The sequence below is a fragment of the Myotis yumanensis genome, unplaced genomic scaffold, assembly GCF_028538775.1.
Source record: "Myotis yumanensis isolate MYYU_CA2020_CCGP unplaced genomic scaffold, mMyoYum1.0.hap1 SCAF_11, whole genome shotgun sequence".
NCBI lineage: Eukaryota > Metazoa > Chordata > Mammalia > Chiroptera > Vespertilionidae > Myotis > Myotis yumanensis.
The window spans coordinates 29,537,102-29,559,871 of record NW_027223762.1 but is presented as its reverse complement, the minus strand read 5'-3'; the positions used below and the strand labels follow the sequence as shown (position 1 = coordinate 29,559,871).

At 41.4% G+C, this 22,770-nt stretch overlaps 1 protein-coding gene across 2 annotated transcripts in view; it reads right to left on the bottom strand.

Annotated features, from left to right (window-relative positions):
* ACYP2 (acylphosphatase 2) overlaps positions 1 to 22,424 on the bottom strand; it is a 90,289-nt gene extending 67,865 nt beyond the window's left edge. The window contains exons 1-3 of one of the 2 annotated variants that reach the window (XM_070429222.1): positions 22,363 to 22,424; positions 16,388 to 16,404; positions 13,904 to 14,013 (exon numbers count right to left, since the gene is read on the bottom strand). In XM_070429222.1, coding sequence (XP_070285323.1) covers positions 13,904 to 14,013; positions 16,388 to 16,390 — 113 coding nt within the window. In that variant the 5' untranslated portion in view covers positions 16,391 to 16,404; positions 22,363 to 22,424. Of the gene's footprint in view, positions 1 to 13,903; positions 14,014 to 16,387; positions 16,405 to 21,436; positions 21,707 to 22,362 lie in introns of those variants that run through there. The other variant, XM_070429221.1, reaches the window with a different exon arrangement.
* Positions 22,425 to 22,770: the final 346 nt, after the last annotated feature.

Sequence of the window (22,770 nt, the reverse complement as noted above, 5' to 3'; positions counted from 1 at the left end):
ATCAGAAAAAAAACGAGAGCTGAGAAATGTTCAGAATACTTATTATAAATGTTTAATTTTTTAAAATCCAAAATAGCTCCTTTCTAAAACAAAGACTCTCAAAATGATACGTAAAACAATATAAACCAAAGAGCTCCACCTAGAGTTTGAGAAAGGATTATTTACTTACATGCACATAACAAAGCACTATTTATCCATATCTTACCTGTAATATTAAAATATAATTTTTTAACATAATCTTTATAAAAAGGATAGCTTCCTGAAGTGTGAAATGCTGTTAACTAAAGGAGAACTGACTTTTTTATCATTCTGTCTGCCACCTATTTCTCTTCTAAAATTTTGGCAGTTATAATCGTTACTATGAATGATTTAGAAGCCATTATCTTAAGGCAAATTGTCAAAAAGTTGGGACAGTAGTTAAAGTGACCTGGAGAGAACAACTTAAAAAGTTGATTCTTACCTGAACTTGCTGTGTGACCTTGAGCAACTCATCTTCCAGCCCTGAGCTTTGTCATCCATGGGGGTTAGACAAGATTGGTGATTTTCAGGCCTGGCTGCATATTGGCATCACCTGGGAGCAATGGAAATAAACTGATGCCTGGATCCCACGCCTAGAGGTTTTGATTTTAGTTGTTCTGCTGTGGGGCTCAGCATGAAAAAGCGCCCCAGGTGATACTAACAGGCAGACTGGTTGCATCAGATCAGGTGACCTGCAGACTCTCTTCACCCACGTGTCTACTGCTCTAGTTTGTGACTCTCCAGCTTCAGGTACCTCAGAGTCACCTGCAGGGCTTGCTAAAGGTCTGGAGTGGGTCCCAAGAATTTGCATTTTTAACGAATTGCCATCATGCAGATGCTACTGGTCCAGGGTCATACTTTGAGAATAACTGTTCTAGAAGATGCTTTCACAATTACATTTCCAAATCCCCCAAATTATCCTCACTCTACAAAATCAAACCAGAGTATAATATTGTTAATTAGTCTCCCTGGTTCCCATCTCTCTTCCTCCAGTTCCTAGCCCACACTACCAACACAGTTAACATTAACCCCTACATCCTGTGTCACTCCTTGGCCTGAAACTCTTCAATGCCTCCCCAAAGCTGACAGAACAAACTAACATGATGTGCAAGGCTTCCCACAGTTTGACCACAAACTACCTCTTCAGCCTCAATTTCTAACAGTCCCTGTCATCTGTCTAGGCCCCAGTCACTTGTCCCCTTGCACCTGACTTTCCCTTCTCCCGAATGTCCTTGCTCTGCCTTCTCTTTTGAACATGCACATCACCGTTCACTCTGTGTGCCAGCACTCTGCGAGGCATTGGGAATTCGAGGAAGAACAGACAATCCCTCCCCTTCAGGAGTCTTGAGAGGTATGGTAGACAATGAGTGGTGAACCCAACACCAGTCTTAATTACTCCCCTCTCCCTCACTGTATAGAATATAAATTTTATTTTCTGTATATTATGTTTTGATATCTTAAAAAAACACACAAAAAACCTTTATGGCTGGGAAAGACTGCCCTTCTTGGGGGATAGTAAATTCCTGAAGATAGCAAAGAGCTCAGCCCTGAGCATGACTTTAATATGCAAACCAGTGAATTCAGAGCCCTATCTCCTCCATCAGGCCTGTGCATCCCAGACGGCAATATTCCTCTCTCTTAACATCCCAGGGCCAAGGACCAGGCAACTAGGGACCACCCCTGTGGGCCAAAACCCTCTGGAACTACTCAAACTAGCCCATCCCAAACTACTGACCCTGCCCAGCCCTGCCCTGCCTTTTCCCCAGAAACCCCAACAAAGGCTCCGGCCTGCACCTCGCCCCTCACTCCCTTCTGGCCACCCAGGAGTTTCCCCTGTGACGCTGCCTGGCATGCTGTGCCTTGTCTCTGCGACTGTGAGTATAATAAACTTGTTTGCTCCCGAGCCTCTCTGTCTCCTCTCGCAGCTGCACCTGCCCATCTGATAAAGGAACACAACACTCACCTTCCTCACCGGTGGCTGGAAACGCTCACTCTAGTAGGAGCTGGCCAGGAAGGAGCACACCTATGGAAGTGTGCTGCAGGCTTCTGGAATGTTTGCTTTCCAGAAAAAAGAGAACAGGCCCATAGCCATCCCTTCCTCCAGCCTTGAGTGCGGGTGTGATGCTGGAAGCGGGAGCAGTCATTCAACAACCTTGAGGGAAGGGACAAGAGGATCCTGACACTGGGAACCAGCTGGCTGAAGGCAACCTCCACTGACCTCCACTGCCTTTATATCCAAGGAGAACAAAGCCCCTCTGCCTGAGGCACTTGCTCATTAGGTTTTCTGTTACTTGCAGCTGAAGGCATTCTCTTAGGGTAGAGGTGGGGGATATTAAGTAATTCCTCATAACAGCTGTGCTGAGGTGAAGCAGCAGAGCATGTGGTGAGAGGACTTAACAGGGTGAGTGGGGAACAATCGCAAGGTGTGGAGACAGCAGGAGGCATCTATTCCAGGAAGGGGGTGGAGCTCCTGTCCAGAGGGAGGAGGAACTGAACACGTGAGAGGGAGAGCAGCAGAAGAGGCCAGAAAAAGAGGCCTGCCCTGCTCCCTAAGGCACGGGGGAGAACCCTTGCACGTGCACACGCGCGTGGGAACAACACACACACATGCGCACGCGTTTTTACATACATAGGAAAAATGTGTAGGACTATGGTGTTATGAGGACCGGCAGGGCTTACATATTTTATTCCATATAACGCTATAGCATTTGCATTTTATGGAACAACCATGTAAATCTTTTGCAAATTAAAAAAGAATTATCACATTTATTTTGTAGTGAGTAGACTGAAATAGGTTTCAAGCTTTTGGAAAATTAAGTTTCTTTTTGAAAAATAGTTTGTTTCATATTTGTGTATTGTAGGTTAACTTTAAGAAATATAAAATACTAAAAAGTGTAATTTATTTACAGTATCAACTTTTTAAAAAGTAATTTGTTTAATAAATGCTGAAACTTGGACATTGCTAAGATGTTCTTCAGTAGGTCACTGGATAAACTAATTGTACATCCACACAATGAAATTTTATTTTGTAATAAAAGGAAATGAACCAAACCCATGCAGTGTACAACACAAAGAGTGAACCAAAGGTACACTATGGACTCTGGGTGATGATGATGTGTCAATGAAAGTTCATCTTGGTTTAAAAAAAAAAGAAGTACCACTCTAGTGAGTGATACCGATAATGGGGAAGGCTATGGGTGTGTGGGCCAGGGGGTATGTGGGAAATCTATATACCTTCCTCTCAATTGATTATAAACCTGAAACTGCTCTAAAAAAGCAAAATCAGCCCTAGCTTGTTTGGCTCAATGAATATACCATCAGCCCGCAGACTGAAGATCCCCGGTTTGATTCTGGTCAAAGGCACAAGCCCGGGTTGTGGGCTCCATCCCCAGTAGGGGACGTGCAGGACGCAGTTGATCAATTATTCTCTCTCATCACTGATGTTTCTATCTCTCTCCCTCTCCCTTCCTCTCTGAAATCGATAAATATATATATATTTTTAATATATTTTATTGATTGTTTAAGAGAGGAAGGGAGAGGAAGAGGGATAAAGAGTTAGAAACATCGATGAGAGAGAAACATCGATCAGCTGCCTCCTGCAAACCCCCTACTGGGGATGTGCCCGCAACCAAGGTACATGCCCTTGACCGGAATCGAATCTGGGACCCTTCAGTCCGCAGGCCGACGCTCTATCCACTGAGCCAAACCGATTAGGGCTCAATAAAAATATATTTAAAAAATAAAAAAGCAAAATCATTCTTTTAAAAAAAGAGAAATGTTTAAAAAAAAAGTAAATGTTCCATATTACACAATAATAATCTATTCAAAACCTGTTTTTTTGGAATAAATTCCAACCCCCCCCCCCCCAACCACACACACACACACACACACACAGCTATCAAGTAACAAGAAGACAGAGGAATCTTGGCAGAAGTTGGAGGGGAGGGAGGGAAGGATGAATAGGCAGAGCACAGGGGATTTTTAGGAGTGGAACTAGTCTGTATGATACTATAATGGTGGCTACAACTCATTATATATTTGTCAAAACCCACAGAATATACAACACAAAAAATGAGCCCGAATGTAACCTATGGTCTTTAATTAATAATGGTATATCAATATTGGCTCATTAGTTGTAATAAATGTATCACATCAATGCAAGATATTGTAGCAGAGGAAACAGTGGGGGAGGGAAGGGCAAGTGTGAGGGATTATATGAGAACTCTCTGTACTTTCAATTTTTCTGTAAACCTAAAACTGCTCTAAAAAATAAATTCTATTAATTTTTTAAAAAGTAATTACTGCATTATGCATTTATTTTATTAAATATTATTCTTACTAAATTCACATCTTTAAATATAAACTTTAAAGCAAAAACCATGCATTTAAGTAATTTTAATAATAATATATTCCAAAGGAAAATAAATAACTTAGTATTTGAAGTCTAAAACCTGATGTTAGAACTCCAACTCTACTATAGGTATTTTTCATGTTTCTAGTTTCCCAGTAATTTATATTAATTAGGTTACACTAAAATTATTTTCCAAAGTTACAGCTCCTCAATGAATTTTTGTTCTCCTGAAAAATGTCCAAGTCTTCTATATTTCAGTAGAACATTCAATGGAAAACACAGGCACAAACAGAACATCCAATGGGTACTTTCTTACTAACCCCATCTGTTTGTGTAAGAAGGACCTTACGAATAAGGTATAAAATATTACTAAAGTGCTTTGGGATTCTCAGGTGAAAAGTCATAAAAAACTAACAACTCTGGTTACATAGAAAGTAATGCCACTAATGGTCTGCCAGAGGAAAGTTATTTTTAAAAAATATTAAATAACTTTGAATCTGACACTACTGAATTGTTCACCAAATCCATTGCTTCATTCCAATCCAGTAGTTTAACAGCTGGAAATGGTGAAACAGCTGGGGAGGGGGAGGGATTGGAGGGAGGGAGTCCATGGGGTAAAAAAAGAGACATCTGTAATACTTTCAACAATAAAGATAATTTTTTTAAAAGATAAACAATGGCATTTCATAGTTAAAGCAGAATGCTGTTAAAATTTCACATTTCACACAAATGCTAAGTATCTGTGGAAGAGATAAATACAATTATATTGGTGACTCTATTCTACTTCTAACTCTTAAGCTGTGAACACATCTTAACTACATGTATACTGTTGACTCTGTACAGGACTTAGAAGTCACCTATGCTAATTTACCATCATCCAATGAGTTAGAGCTTCTGTAAACCCTTGACTTCTCTGAAATCTACACTAGGGGCCAGCAAACTTTTTCTGTAAAGGAACAGATAGCAAACATTTTAGGCTTAGTGGCCATCCGGTCTGGGTTGCAAGTACCCAACTCCTGGGGGTAACACAAAAGCAACAGCAGACAAAATATGAATGAGTGGATGTGGCTGTGTAAACCCTCATTTACAAAACTGGTAATGAGCCAGGTCTAGCTCAAGGTTGTAGTTTGCCAACCCCTGACACAGACTCCTAGTTATTGATAAAATTCCACCATTAGATACATTAGGTGCCTTTACAAGAACATTATCAGGTGAAATAAGTGAATTCACTCATGGCCACAACGAAAATGATCACCTCTGGAACAGCAGGGAACATCTACCCTTTAGAAGTAAACTATCGTTATTCCCTCAAGTATTCTTTTTTCCAGCCTAAATATCCACAGTGCCGCCGAGCATTCCTTGTATTATGACGTATTTGATCATCCTCTTTTATACATACCCCAGTCTGTGAATGATGCTTTGAAGTGCAGAGAACAGATGCATGACATATAGTTTGAAAAATATGTAGCAACCAAGATGTAATTTGACTTTTAGAATTTGGCTCACTGTCTCCAAATTCAAATGTTTTCAGTTTTGTGGGGGGAAATTTTTGGTTGTTGTTGTTTTGTTGTGGGGTGTTTTTTGTTGTTGTTTTTTTGGCAAAATTACTATTTAGTCTTTAAGAAAAATATATTTTGTGTAGATTTAGTCAAAGGTTTATGCTCAGTGTCATAACTCTACACATTAATTTAAAATGACTGCCAAAAATCAGAAAATATTTTTATTTAATTTTGGGGAAAAATAGGTTTAATAAAACAATAAATTCAAAATGGTTTCTATGCATCAAAAATGTTGGCAGAACCTACCTCTACAATCCAAAACATATAATGCAAATTGCTAAAGAAAGCCACCAGTCATTGTTTCTGAGAAAATAAAACACAAATGGGGAAGAACACACACACACACACACACACACACACACACACACACACACCCTACAGTGTGTTCTTGGATGCTGCTGGCTCCTTAGCAAATATAAAGCAGGACTGTTACAATCTCAGCCAGGCCGCCTCTAAATGTTGATCCCTGTTGAATTCCACATTTCAATAACTTGGGAAGAAATCACACCTGTATTTTTAAAGGCAATTTAACTTTGATTTCTGTGGCTTATTGTCATAGCATTCCAAAAAATAATAAAATTTTTTTAAAGGTTTCTAGTAACTAGCAGAAAATAAGACAACATTCATATAGCTTACAAATGCAGCACCTTTAGTCTGACCTTACAACTTATTTTCCTAACTTCTCTTACTGTGGTTTAATATTTTTTTATAATTCAGTACCTTAAACACCGTACGGCACATAGTAGATGCTAGAGGAATAGATTCATTCTTTAAATATTTTTCATTGTAATGGCATTTTATCATGTTTGTTAAAACATGATAAAATGTTTGATTTACATTATTTTCTGGTATCTGGTTCCTGCTTGCCTGTTATCACATGAGCTCTCCCTGCAAAAACCCAACCATGTACATGGCTTCAAACACTGTCCACACACTGATGACAACCAAGTTCTGGGAAAGCAGCACAATCCTTACCCCTTCCTGCCTTCTCCTGCCTTGACTGTGGATGTTATGTGCTGCTGCACTTTTCCATTTCTGACCAGGCGGGAAAGGCCAAGGGAACCACGGAGGTTGGTCCTCATATCACTGAGCTACTGAGCCGAAGGCCAGTAACCACCTACCCCCCGACTTCTTGTTACTGAGAAATAAGAACCCTTAACTGTTTTATTCATTTTAAGTCTGGTTTTCTATTAACTTGCAGCTGAAAATATTCCTAGTTGATACAAAACTATAACCTGAAAAAGATATTTCAACAAATCAGAAGGAAAACAGATGGAGGGGGAATCAACAGCACAGAAAAACAAAGGACATTATAGCCAAAGTGGCTGCAGAAGCAAGAAAACAATTGGAACCCACAGAAGACTCGGGGTTTGAAGGCACAAGGGGCTGCAGACGACAAGACCTATCGATTTAACATTTGGAGGTTCCCCAACAAGAAGGCCAACTCTCCATCAGTCACCACTATTCCTCGAGCCAACAAGTCTACAATTACATGTTGGAAAATTTCCTTAAAAGTCTGTTTATTCTTGGCTGTCTGTTCATATTTATGAGCAAGTTGCTGAAAATATGACTGTAAGGAAAGTCTGCAGTAGGAAAGAGAGGAGCAAAACGGAAAACAAAGAAAAGGCAAGGAGAGGTAAAAGAAAAGGAAGTCAGAGGAAACAGAAACAATGCCAAAAGCAGAAGAAAACTTCAAAAAGAAAAACACACAATATCCTCAGAGATATGAAAAAACAAGATGCTATAAAGTAGAAAAATTAAAATATAGCAATAGAAAGAAAAAATTAAAAGGGGAGAGTGGAAGACAAAGTTGAGGCCATTTCCCAGATAATAGTTTGAAAACTAGTGAGAAAAGTTGAAAATTAGAGGTCCATATAGAAGTTTCAAAAGAGGAGACCCAAGAAAAGAGAGGGAAAGAAAATTGTCCAAAAAAAGACAACTCTCTTCTTCCCAGAGCCCAGCATTTAAAGTGAAATTAAAACATGGACAGAGGCTTGTGGAAATCCAGAAATAGGGATAAAATGAACATCTTAAAAACTTTCTGAAAGGAATAAACAGGCGTAACTCCCACTCCTTTATGTGGGAATGATATCAAATCTCTCAACGGCAACACAAGAAGTTATGGATCTATGCCTTTAAAATTCTGAATGGGAGATTATTTTTGGCATAGATTTTTATAATAAACAATCAAGTATGAGAGCAAATAAAGGTAGGCAGTAAGACAATTTTTTCATTCTCTCATGCACTTTTCCTTGGAAAGTTTATAGAGAATTGTGTTTCAATAAAACAAGGGATTAAATCAAGAAAGATGAAAACATGATTGAGGAGACAGGAACCCACTCCTGGTGTGGAACAGGCTTAAACCAAGACTATGAGGAAGAAAAGCTCCCAGGAAAAGGGTCACTGATATGGGAAGCGCTTTGACATTTGGAGATAGATCTGCTGTGGGGTTTAGAAAAATATATTAATAGGTTCATAGTACTTCTGTTAGACAAACAGGAAAATATTAGATTAAACAATCTGAAATAGCCATTTTATAGGTAAAAATGTTGTCAAATATTGGCAGTTTCATATTTTCCAAGGTAACTTACAGATGAATAATATAATGCAGAAAATTTGCTTTAAATACTCAAATAATAACAACAACAAAGTTGGAGGAATATGGGAAACAAGAAAGTCAGAAATTAACTGTTACTGAAACTGGGCAATAGACACCTGGGGTTCATTGTCCTGTTCTCCCTACTCATTTATATATTTGAACATCCCATAATAAAAAGCTGTAAAAGAGAAAGTCATGACAACACCAAAATATGAAAAATTTTCAGTATCTTTCAGGAGGAATTTCCACTTGGCAATGCTCAGGTGAAGTCCACTTATAGACCCAATGGAAACGGGGGTGGGGATGCAGGTGGAGGAGTCAGGGAAAGAGCCCCCCACACTGGACCCTCCGTCACCTGGAGCAAGAGACATCAGGGATGTTCCACACCCGCCACTCCAGCCCTTCCTTTCTGAGCGGACTCCACTGATTCTAGAACCAGTGCGATGAAACTGTACTTGAGAGCTGTGACAAATTGTTAGACCCAAAATCCAATAAGGCAACCATTTCTCACTGCCCAACCATTTACTCCCAGTTCATTTCTCTTCTTGTCCAAACAAAATTCCAAAATTCATTATGATAGTCACACCCCTGTAAATACCCTCAAGTCCCTGCTCTCTCACCTCTGCTCTTTGCAGTTGGCAATACCAGCCCTGGATGAACCCTGACTTCATGCCTTCTCGGCATCTGTATTGTGAGATCTAAACATTACCGGAGAAAACAAGCTAAACCAACGAACAGGCCTAATGTTATATTTATTGTTGCAAACTGTAAACGGCAATTTTCTTATTGTTGCCATCCTAAATGTAGCTAAGTTACTTTAAAGAAGCAACATGTAAAACTGACAGCCAACTTTAAGACAACACAATGGGAGACAAAACACTATATGGTATATCCATAGAATACTGAAAAAAAACAACTACCATGTTAGAATTCTAACACAGCAAAGCAGATATTTTTCAAGAATGAAGGTAAAATAAAAACATGTAGAGACTAACAAAAGCTGAGATACACATCACCATATTAAATAAAATACTTTAAGAACATATTTTAGCAGGATGAAAATATTCCTACACAGAAGACCAAAGAATTAGGAAGGAAAAAAGAGCAACAAAAATGTCAAGTATATGGAAGTCCCCCTTTTCAAAAAATACTTACTTTAAAAAATATTAATGTCTTGTCAGGTTTAAAATACATAATTAAAATACACAACTGTAACACCTAAATAAATAGGGAGATGAATGGACTTAAAGGATGCTAGAGCCCTGGCCAGGTGGCTCAGTCAGTATACCAAAAGAGGTTGCACGTTAGATTCCTGATCAAGGCACATACCTAGCTTAGGAAGAACTCAGCAAGAAGAGCATTTGATGACAACTATAAAATCATATTGAATGGTAAATTTAAAAATCTGAGCAGCCCTAGCTGGTTTGGCTCAGTGGATAGAGCATCGGCCTGTGGACTGAAGGGTCCCAGGTTTGATTCCGGTAAAGGGCACATGTTCGGGTTGCAGGCTCGATCCCCAGTAGGGGGCATGCAGGAGGCAGCTGATCAATGATTCTCTGTCATCATTGTTTCTACCTCTCTCTCTCCCTCTCTCTTCCTCTCTGAAATCAATGAAAATATATTTAGAAAAATAAATAAATAAAATAAAAATCTGAGCAAATGAAAAGACATCCATCTTCTTAGATGGGATAACTGAATATTAAGCTTCTTAATATCATAACAATGTAGACTTAAAGAGCAAGTTAAGTCCTAACTGGTTTGGCTCAGTGGATAGAGCGTCGGTCTGCAAACTGAAGGGTCCCAGGTTCGATTCTGGTCAAGGGCATGTACCTTGGTTGTGGGCACATCCCCAGCAGGGAGTGTGCTGGAGGCAGCTGATCAATGTTTCTCTCTCATCGATGTTTCTAACTCTCTATCCCTCTCCCTTTCTCTCTGTAAAAAAAACAATAAAATATATTTTTTTAAAAAAAAAGCAAATTAAATTTGTGTTCCTAAAAGAGAAAAGGAACATTAGGTAAATGCTGAGGAAATATGAATGAATGATATATGGATTGTAGTTAATACTAATGCATCAATATGGATTCATTAACTGTAACATACATCATACTAATGTAAAATGTTAATAGGAGAAACAGGGTAGAGAATATATGGAAACTGTTCTATCTTCACAATTTTTCTGTAAATATAAACTTCTAAAAATAAAGTTTATTTTAACAAGCATGTTTATAAGACAATCAGGTAAGTTTTCAATAACACAAATGTAATTCCAATTAAATGGATAAAAGTATCTTAAAGTTTAGAGTGAAAATACCCAGTAAAACAAATAAATGAATGAAAAAGAAAGAATATATATTAGAAAGCCACTTTAATTAAATCAATATGGAACATTACTCTAGGCATATAATCAGTAGAACAGAGAATCCAGAAATAAACCCAGTTGATATGAGATTTTAATATATATGACAAAAACGTATTTCAATTCAATGGGAAAGAGTGATTATTTAATAAACAGTGCTGGCACAACTGGCTATCCATCTGGTAGAATATAGTCAGTCCCCAATCTCATAAAATAAAAACAAATTCCAGATGGAGTAAATAAGCAATGCAATAAATAAAGCATCAAAAAGTTAGACGGAATCCTAGGAAACAACTTTTACAGTCTGTTTATTAACCAGAAAGAAAAGAGAGCCATATTTGAGTTTATAAAAGTTAAAAATGCAAATAATAGTAAAAAGTCATATATTACTCTATCCCCAATCAGATAAAAGAAAAATTACTGACAAGATAAACAGAAAAATAATGTAATTTGTTTAGAACTGTTTTGAAAGCAATCTGACAAATATTTTTACGTTAACAGTACACAGACACTTCAACCAACAAATCACACTCCTGGGAATCTATCCCATAAAAATAAAGTCACCAATAAAATGTTTATTATAGTATTGCTCCTATGGCCAAAACAAAAACAAAAAAAAAAAACACCAAAAAACACGAGGAAACAAAATGAGTTCCCAACAATAAGGTAATAAATAATGGTACATTTATACTGTAGAATTATAAGCAGCTATTAAAAAGAATAGATTAGAGCTATACCATTTGACTTGGAGAAATTTTTCTGGGTGTATTTTTTAATGATAAAAGTGAGATATAGAGAAGTGCATATACAATAATCCCATTTTTAAAAAACAAACATTGATCACAACCCAAAGGTATGTCCGCCCAATGTGTGTGTGTCAGTGTGTGTGCGGCGCGTGCGCATGAAAGGTGAACATGGAGACAAATACAGAAGGAAATGCACCAGGTCGCCAGCACAGATTACTGGTAGTGTGAGGGGGGAGGGGCAGGGATGCACAGGGGGTGGGAAGAAAAAAATGAGCAGAATGTATAATACGATTGCACTGATGTTAATCAGAAACCTGCTACAACATGGATTAGGATATAACATAATTAGCATGAGTGTCCCTCCTCCACATAGTCCCCATCCTCAATCTCCCTCCTGGTCATTTGGCATTTCCTTGTGCAGTGAACTATTAGTCCAGTACAATATTAAATCCTATATTAAGTCTTACAATCTTTTGTGCATGTTGTGACAATCCTACCCAAAAATATTTTTTTCCATTAACATTTAATAAAATTGAATTTTTGGACCCCACTTTTCAAGTTGGGGTGCAGTTTTATACACAAGCACAAGTAACTACCTATAAATAAAGAAATTAGAAAAATAAGGAGTTGGTAGTTATACATTTACTGATGAATGTCCATCAAACGACAAAACTAATTACAGAAAAATATGCATTAAGTATTCTATTTCAGGAAAAGCAACCAAACCTTAATTATAAATGTATGCCTAAATACTTTTTTGTGTGCATAATCCACACCTGAGGATATTCTTCCCATTGATTTTTAGAAAGAATGGAAGAGAGGGAGGGTGTGGGAGAGAGAGAGAAAGAAATATCAATGTGAGAGAGACAAATCGACTGGTTGCCTCCCGCACACGCCCTGATTGGAGCTGGGGATCAAACCTGCAACCCAGGTACATGCCCTTGACCAGGAATCGAACCCGAGACCCTTTGGTGCACGGGCTAACACTCTGACCACTGAGCTACACTGGCCAGGCTTAAATCCTTTTAAATGAAAGTGGAAGCTTCGGAAAGTTGGCACAGGTTACCCAAAGGGAAGGAAGCAGAGGGGAAGGGGCAGGTTATCAGCTTTGCTTTTATATTTCTCTGTATCTTACCATTTCACCTATTACAATAAACAAAAAAGCATTGCTTTTTAAATCTGAAAATATTAAGCAGTGAAAACAAAGATAAATTGTAAACAACAAAAGGAAATAAATTGGGTTTTAATTAGTACCTCCCTCATAAGATCCTTGTAAAATTACATAAGATAATCTATGTAAAGTGTTTAGCATACTGCCTAACATATTGCAAATGCTCAATAAATGTTAGCTATTTATTTATTTATTTTTTACAAAGACTGCAGACAGCTGTAGAATTTACAAACCTAAAAAGATAAGGCCTTTGAAAATGACAGGGCACTTTTTCCTGTATTTCTGAATTTGGTCTTTGGTGGGCAAGGATTCATATTATGATAGCCATAGAGCTCATTAAACATACTTTCACAGATAGTAAAAATAAAATTATAATTAGATTTTTTTTTTAGAATTTTTATGAGTTTATTTCAGCCAAACTGATGACATACTGGGAGCAAGACCTCAAATGCTCCACAATTAGATTTTTAAAAATATATTTAAACAATAAAAAGGAGATGATAATCTTTTTGCCTTGAAGGCTACTTTAAGAACTTCAAGCCTGGCTGGTGTGCTCAGTGGTTGAATGTTGACCTATGAACCAGGAGGTCACAGTTTGCTTTCCAGTAGGGGCACATGCCTGGGTAGCAGGCTTGATCCCCAGTAGGGGGCATGCAGGAGGCAGCTAATCAGTGATTCTCTCTCATCATTGATGTTTCTATCTCTCTCTCCCTCTCTCTTTCTCTCTGAAATCAATAAAATATATTGAGGGGAAAGAACTTCAAGCATCTTAAGGCATATGCTTCTATCACAACCACTTCAGATGAGAGATACGTGGATCCTGGATATTTCCCACATGTCAGAGAAGAATTAAAACACAATTCATAGAGATTGGAGAGTGGTGCCATTGACCTTTTTGAGAGCCTGTCCACATGGGAAATCCATTCCTAAAGGCAGAAATTCCATTCCTAATTCTAAAAATTTCTTTGTTGGTCTGCCTAAAAGCATATCAGTTTAGTTATAATCTACAAACCAAATTTGGCACATCGATACTATATTCCTATTATCCAATGAAACATTAAGTTCATAAATGGCATGAGTGTGTTATTAGTCTTGCTACTTACATGGAGTTGACTTTCTCTTCAGGGCCTTGCACTTGACCTGTAACAGTGCCTTTGTTGGTATTCTTCACCCAGCCAACCACTCCTATTTTCTTAGCCTCACCTTCTGTGTACTGGTTTCAGGAGAAAACAAGAGAAAGAAAGTCCATCATCAAAAGTCAGAATTTATAACACTTGATTCTAACACTCAAAAAGCACTAAGCTGATAATTTCTTCCTAAAATTATACAACTGACCAACAGTAATTAATACCTCTATTTATAACAAACTTCACTTAAGTGGAATTTTTGTTAAATTCCACTTTCAGTAAAGACAAGCATGTTGTGAGAAAATAAACTTATCCTGGGAATTACTTCAAAACACAGTTTTTATGATGAGTTTGGGGATTAATAAAATTCAGTTGCATTCCCTTGCATCAGCTAACACAAAATTACATTGTTAATCTGGGTTAACACAAAATTACATTGTTAATTCTAATGATGACCACTCTAAAATTCTCAATCACTGAGAAAAATATCCAGTTATAAGCAATAGAAAGTACTGGGCTAAAATATTCTGTTGCTTTCTGAATTATAACAAATGTTATAATTCTTTAGGTAAATTTACTTTTCTTATTATTCTTTTTTTAAAAATATATTTGTATTGATTTTAGAGAGGAAGGGAGAGGAAGGGAGATATAAATCATCAATGATGAGAGAGAATCATTGGCCAGCTGCCTCCTGCCCTCCCTCTTCTGGGGATCAAGCTCACAAATTGGGCATATGCCCTTGACCAGAATCAAACCCAGGACCCTTCAGTCCGAAGACTGATGCTCTACCCACTGAGCAAAACCAGCTAGGGCTTCCTATTATTCTTAATAGGTTGTGTGTTTTTTAAGTCCTTTTCCTGGTTCCAAATTCACTTGTGCTACTGGCAAATAAAAACCTAGAAATATATATTTTTTAATTTTGTTTAAATTTATTTTTAGAGAAAGAGAAGAAGGGAAAGAAAGAAACATCAATGTAAGAGCAAAACATCGATGGGCTGCCTCCTGCACTCCTTTTACTGGGGGTGGAGTCCGAAACCTGGGCATGTGCCCTGACCAGGAATCTAATTGCAAACCTTTTAGTGCACTGGATGATGCCCAACCAAACCACACCAGCCAGGGCAAATCCTAGCAAAATTTTTATTTTGAGTCATTTTAACTACATCATACTAAAATTCTTGTGGACCCATTCTAACTAGAACTTTTTAAAGACATGTTCTGTTTGGAAGCCAGGGTGACCACGATCTCTCTCTACGTTCCAAACAATATGAAGCAACCCAAACTGAGATGGTTATAGCTAGGGTTGATGTATGAGCTGGTTCTGAAAATAAGTCAAGCTCTCATAGGTAATACCAAAAAAAGAGACAATCTGATCTGTAGAGGATACAACTATGTCAAAATGTGGAGGCGAGCCCTGGCCGGTTTGGCTCAGTGGATAGAGCATCGGCCTGGGGACTGAAGAGTCCCAGGTTCAATTCCGGTCAAGGGCATGTACCTTGGTTGCAGGCACATCCCCAGTAGGGGGTGTGCAGGAGGCAGCTGATTGATGCTTCTCTCTCATCGATGTTTCTAACTCTCTATCCCTCTCCCTTCCTCTCTGTAAAAAATCAACAAAATACATTTTTTAAAAAAATGTGGAGGCGTATAGGTGGGACCTGTTAGAGTACTCAGAAGTTAGGAACAGAGACCTAATCTAGGGTCTGCCAGCTCAGATAAGTCGGTGAAAATACAAGTCACATTTAACTTTTAGGAAAGGAGTATAATAACAAAATATTTTAGCCAAAACCGGTTTGGCTCAGTGGATAGAGCGTCGGCCTGCGGACTGGAGGGTCCCGGGTTCGATTCCGGTCAAGGGCATGTACCTGGGTTGCGGCCACATCCCCAGTGGGGAGTGTGCAGGAGGCAGCTGATCGATGTTTCTCTCTCATCGATGTTTCTCTATCTCTCTCCCTTCCTCTCTGTAAAAAATTAATAAAATATATTTTTAAAAAAATATATTTTAAAGGCAACAAGTAGTTTTAACTTCTAGAAACCTGGGGACCACTACCTTACGCAACATGAGCATGTTTCGTTATGCAATTTGAGACACATGCCCTTGGGTAGAGGGTTTCTTCCATCCAGAACAAGTGGAAGATCCCATATTTGTATTAATATACCTAATCAAAAGGTTTAACTTAACCACCTCAAGAGAGGTATTTTGAAATTCATAGAAAATATTAGCTAAAGGCTAAGAATGCTGTAATGTTTTTAATAGACTACTTTGTAAAGACAGCTCTCATAAAAACCTCAACCAGTAATTTGTATGTGAAGAAATAAAAATACATTTTTATTTGCTGTCAAGGATGGGAAATAAGCAGTAGACCAGCACTAAGTAGAAAGCTGCTCAATATTTGTGATTAGAAATAACTGTGGAGAAAAAAATGTACCACCACCCCCCACCAAAAGCAGATTATATTGACTTACCATTCTGAAGCAGACACCTGTTTAAAAGAAAGATAAAAATAAAGTCAGCTTGTCTACCTTTAAAAAAAATCATATATTTCCTAACTGAATTTTCACCTATTTTATTCAATAGTAAGTAGATGAAATGAACAAAATTTTTAATGTCTGAATATATTCAAAATGTGTTGTAAAAATTTATTTTCTTTTAAAATAAAAAGATAAAGGGAAGATCACTTTTGGGAAAAATTAGTAATCTGAATATATCATTCAAAGTATGATAAAATGCCAAACAGTATATTTAGTCTATTTTAAAATGCTAACTAAAATCAAATGCTTATTACAAGGTCAGTTGAGTATATTTGATATAACATTTACCTATCCTCAGCTTTTAGAATTTCTTCTTTAAAGACAAGGACTAAATCCAAGTTGAATGTAATAAAATGTTTCTGTTTTAATGTTAATTCCACCTTCTGGAAAAGGCAAACTACAGGGACAGGAAACATCAGTTGCAAAAGGTTGGGAGGGGAGAGAGGAGCGCTGCAAAGGGCACCAGGGAACTATGGGGGATGATGACAGCACTCTGTATATCTCCACTGCGGTGGTTACATGACTGTCTGCATGTTTCAAACCCATGAAACTGTTCCCTGAAAAGGGTGAATGTTAGCCCAGCCGGTGTGGCTCAGTGGTTGAGCGCTGCCCTATGAACCAGGAGATCATGGTTCGATTCCCGGTCAGGGCACATGCCTGGGTTGAGTGCTCCATCCCCAGTGTGTGGCATGCAGAGAAGGCAGCTGATCTATGATTCTCGTCATTGATGTCTCTAGCTCTCTCCCTTCCTCTCTGAAATCAATAAAATTATTTTTAAAAGAGGTAAATGTTACTGAATTTAAATTATATCTCATTTGAAAAAAAAATTAGAAGAAAAAACTCGGGAAATCACAGGGGATGAATCAGGCAAAAGATATTGCTTCAATATACAACAATTGAGCCTGGTTAAGAAAATACAGAAGGATTCAGTGGGTTAGGTAATTTTATGTAATTCTGTAAGTGGATTTATAATAAGAAATATCATTTGTTTCCTGAGGATAATGTATTGTAGCACCAAAAGAATATAAAGAAAAAGAGTAGTAAATAAAGACAAGATAACCTCCCAAATGGAATTTTTGTAGGGCTATAAAAATATTTTAAATGCTACCTATAAAAGGTGGAGGAATGATGAGTGGAAGTATTGATCTGAAAGGGAATCTGTTATATAGATGGAGGGAAAGACATTAGCTAGCAGATATAAAAGAAAGTGCCAGAAAACTCAAGAAAATTTTCACACCATGTAGAAGAGAGAGAGACAAAACAGGAGAGAAAACGGCACAACTGTGAGCCCGTGTGCAGTGGTTTACTCTAAGAGTGAGAAGGTCCTGGAAGGCCCAAGTAGAGTTGAAGGTTTGGTCACTGCTGCACTGTGCATATTCCCCTCTGAGCTCCTTAACAGTGAAGAGCGCTGCCTGCTGTTAGGTTAGCATCATGAAAAATAAGCGCATGCAACTGAAGTAAACAGAAATTGGAAACATCTGGTCCAGCTTTTTCCCTGCTCCAAGAGTGGTCCATGGACCAGCAGCACCAGCAGCGCCTGAGAGTATTTTGCTTTCCTTTTTGTGTGTGTGTGTGAGACTTTTCAAAAAATTGAGATATAATTAAATACCTCTTTTTAAAGTGTTCAAAGTATACTAAATATACAGTGATATTTAGTAGATTCACAGTTTTGCAACCATCACCAGTAGCTAATTGCAGAACATTCCCATCACCCCAAAAGGAAGCCCCCTCACATTTCCCTTTAGCATTCATTCCCCATTCCCCACTTCCCCCATCCCTCGGGGAAGTCAGGGCCAGGGCCCCTGTGATGTCCTTGGCCTTTCCCTCTAGGTCAGTGACGGCGAACCTTTTGAGCTCGGCGTGTCAGCATTTTGAAAAACCCTAACTTAACTCTGGTGCCGTGTCACATATAGAAATTTTTTTATATTTGCAACCATAGTAAAACAAAGATTTATATTTTTTTGATATTTATTTTATATATTTAAATGCCATTTAACAAAGAAAAATCAACCAAAAAAATGAGTTCGCGTGTCACCTCTGACACGCGTGTCATAGGTTCGCTATCACTGCTCTAGGTTTTGGGAGGGCTGCTGGAGCGCAAATCATAGTCACCCTACAGTCAGGAGCAGGGAGAGTACAAAGGGAAAACCTTGGCTGAGGACACCCCTGTCAGAGCTTTCCTGCAAGCCTCAACCAAGGACCTGCTGATGTTGGTCCTTCCCACCTCTACCTGTGGGAGAACAGCAGTCATTCTCCAGTTTGGGACCATACCACTTCCCTGACTTTTCCTATCACGCCACACCAAGAACCCTGCAGTCCAGATCATCTTGCAGTACTGCAACCAGGACTAACCAGTTGTGCTCCCTCTAGATTTTATAACTTCCTTCTGGAGGAGAAAGCGTCTTTGCCCTCAGGATAGTTCCTTCTTTGAGGAGGAATAGCCATCAATGTGCCACCCTTGTCCACTCTCTACCCTCTCTACCCTGTTTCTGATTCCTCCTTTGAGATAAGGAGTGACCAATCTAATGGGTACATTTGGAAGGAGAACCATGCACAGCCCAAGTGCTTCCTTTCCCACCTTCTCCTGGGAGTGAGTTACCCTCAGAGGTCATGCCTTCTGCCCTGCCCACAGGGAGCCTGCCAGTGCCTGGTGGCTGTGTCTGATTTGGCAGTACAGCTTATAACAAGGTGCACTTACCTGAAGAAACACACCACATTCCCCAAACCCTGCTTTATTATTTTTTTTTAATATATTTTTATTGATTTCAGAGAGGAAGGGAGAGGGAGAAAGAGAGAGAAACATCGATGATGAGAGAATCATTGACCGGCTGCCTTCTGCACGCCCCCTACTAGGGATCGAGCCAGAAGCCTGGGCATGTGCCCTGACTGGGAATGTAACCTGGACCTCCTGGTTCATAGGTCTATGCTCACCCACTGAGCCACACCAGCCGGGCTCTGCTTTGGTCTTGGCCTTACTTGTCAATCAATAACTCACACAATGAAGAGAGGTGTTATTTACTCAGCCCCTCAACCACAGCTCCTATTTTAAAGCCTTAGAAGGAATTCACAGCAAGAGGTGACAGGACCTCCAGCCCGTTAACTTTGTGAAGCAATGAACCACTCGGGAATTAGCATTCAAAGCTCCATAATCCACTTGGAATTTCCCCAGAATCTTTCTGAGAGTCCTGATCCCTAGTCTGAAGCATACTGTGCAACAGAAGGAGGCACACAAAGAAAACAAGAAGCCAATTGGGGACAGGTTTTCTGCAGCCGATTGGCACTGGCGGGAGCAGAGCACTCATGGGACGCAGCCTGTGTGGGAGCCGTTCCTATGGGTTTTTGTGGCCTCTCTGCACTGCTTCCACCTCATCTGCTAAAGAGCAAGGAAGCTGATATGACACGGACAGGTTTTGTACAGACACACTGCTCTGGAAACTGGGACAGGCATCCGCCCCTTCAGTTATGAAAGACTCAAGCGCGATATGCTGCTCAGCCGAGGCTCAATCCGCTGCAACGGCAACTCACTCTGTGCAAAGATGTGTCCGTGAGCAACTCTGAGGTGAATATTGCAAAGGAAATACTATTTTAAATCTACAAAGAAATACTGGTATTCAAGAAATCACACGATGTCAGCTGCCTTTCATGCAAAATCAAATTTTCCTATTGTAATGTACCCCTTCATCCTGGGGTCTGACTGCAGCTGTCAATTTTGAATGCAGACAGTCACCACCTTACAAAGCAGCCCTTAGTGATTTTAAACACCTTAGTGGCTAGAAAGGCCTTCTTTATGTGGAATAAAATTCTGCCTCATTTCACCCTTTCTCCATCCATCCAGGGTCTGTCCCCTGGAGCCACACACCACGGCATCTTTCAAATAGTTAAGCTGGCCACCACGCTAAGGTGTTTTCTCCAAGTCAACTATCCCAAGCACTTTAATTTGAGACACTTCTGAAGTCCCCAGGACAAGCACAGCGTTCAGGGGCTATAAAAACAAGCCACCAGCTTGCCCTTCAAAATACTGTCCTTATTGTCTAATGAGAGACACAGACATGAGTACACAAATAACTGCAGTGGAAAGCAAAATGGGTTAAAGTAAAATCAAGAAGAACAGAACTATAAATGAAACGCTACAGAAACAAAGACGAGAAAAGGAATTAGAAGCCACTCCTATTCTAACACCAAGCTAACACTGTCAAAAACACACTTGCATTTCTACAGCACAGGGAAACCAGCAGATGGCCACAATCCATGTGCACGGGTGCCATTGGCGCTCACCTGAGAGCTGGTAAAACATCAGAGAACCCATGCACAGCTTAATCGATTTCCCTTTCAAACTTTTGGAATATATTAGTCTAGAATCCTGTGGTTCTCAACCTTCTGGCCCTTTAAATACAGTTCCTCATGTTGTGACCCAACCATAAAATTATTTTCGTTGCTACTTCATAACTGTAATGTTGCTACTGTTATGAATCATAATGTAAATATCTGATATGCAGGATGGTCTTAGGCGACCCCTGTGAAAGGGTCGTTCGACCACCAAAGGGGTCGCGACCCCCAGGTTGAGAACCGCTGATCTAGATGGACAGTAATGAAACATAAGGAACATGATAGACCATGCCACGGCTACAAATGCTCTAAAAACACAGGTGTTCAGCCCACTGATCCTCATCTCAAAGCCCCCAACGCACAGAAGCTGAGGAGAGGAAACATGGAGCTCCCGGAAAATGTGGAGATTAAAAAGGAGAGGATGGCCCGGGCCCCTCCCTCCCCCACCCCCTCTCGGAGCTCACCGACCACCACCCCGGCCCCGCCCCGCCCCGCCCCGCCCGGCCCGCTCTCCAGCGCATGCGCGTCTGGCCGCGTCGCCCTCGGCTGCTGTATCACGGCCGAGCGGAAGTCCGGGCCCAGGAGGGGACCCCCTCTCTGTCCTCTCCCTTCCTCTCCTACCACCTCCCCGGGTTCCCACAGTAGGGGCTCCCCTACCCTGCACTCTCCCGAACACCTCGTAGTCCACGGATTTGAGGGGCCCCGCGGTAGACATGGCGGCGAACCCGCTGCGGAGGAGCAGGAGCGAGAGGAGCGGGGCTTGGGGCGCGACGACTGCGAGCAGGAGGGGGCACATGGCGCCGCGCGGCGCACCCCGCGCCGGGTCACGCGCGGGACGGCGGCAAATGAGACCGCGGGCCCGGGAGCGAGGGCGGCGGGACGCCGGGAGGACGGGCCGGGGACGAGGGCGGCGGGGCGCCGGGAGGACGGGCCGGGAGCGAGGGCGGCGGGGCGCCGGGAGGACGGGCCGGGAGCGAGGGCGGCGGGGCGCCGGGAGGACGGGCCGGGAGCGAGGGCGGCGGGGCGCCGGGAGGACCGGCCGGGAGCGAGGGCGGCGGGGCGCCGGGAGGACCGGCCGGGAGCGAGGGCGGCGGGGCGCCGGGAGGACGGGCCGGGAGCGAGGGCGGCGGGGCGCCGGGAGGACGGGCCGGGAGGACGGGCCGGGAGCGAGGGCGGCGGGGCGCCGGGAGGACGGGCCGGGAGGACGGGCCGGGAGCGAGGGCGGCGGGGCGCCGGGAGGACGGGCCGGGAGGACGGGCCGGGAGCGAGGGCGGCGGGACGCCGGGAGGACGGGCCGGGAGCGAGGGCGGCGGGGCGCCGGGAGGACGGGCCGGGAGCGAGGGCGGCGGGGCGCCGGGAGGACGGGCCGGGGGCGAGGGCGGCGGGGCGCCGGGAGGACCGGCCGGGAGCGAGGGCGGCGGGGCGCCGGGAGGACCGGCCCGGAGGACAGACCGCTCGCCTCGGCCCGCCCCCTCTGCTGGGACCGAGCGGCGCGCCCGCCCCGCTGTGTGTCGGTAAGGCCGGTGCTGTGCCCAGACGTCAGGAGCTCGGTTCCCAAAATGAGCGCTTTTGAAAGGACAGACCTGCTCGTTGGTGATGCGGAGGCTGTGGCTGCTGGGTTTGTATTGAACGGGTGCGCGTCCGCCGAACCTGCCGGGACGGAGCCCGTTCCTGGGAGGATGGCTGCCTCCCCCGCCGCCTCTAGGGAGGCAGAGGCTGTGGGCCTCCATCCGTGTTCTCCATGAATTCTGGCATATTTGGGGGCAAGACACTTTTAAAAATATAAATTCTTTTATGTTAGTGGAAACAAAAGAAAGCTTATCTCCTGTTCACTATTACAGCATTTTTGTAGTTTTGATTATTTCCCAGCAACATCCCAATTGCCCAGATTTAATCATTTAAAATGGCCTGTGATCATCAAGTATCTGAGGCCCTGCCTAGATTGAGCTAAAATTTTAAAATTTTGCCCAAAGTTTCTTCTGCTCAGTTAA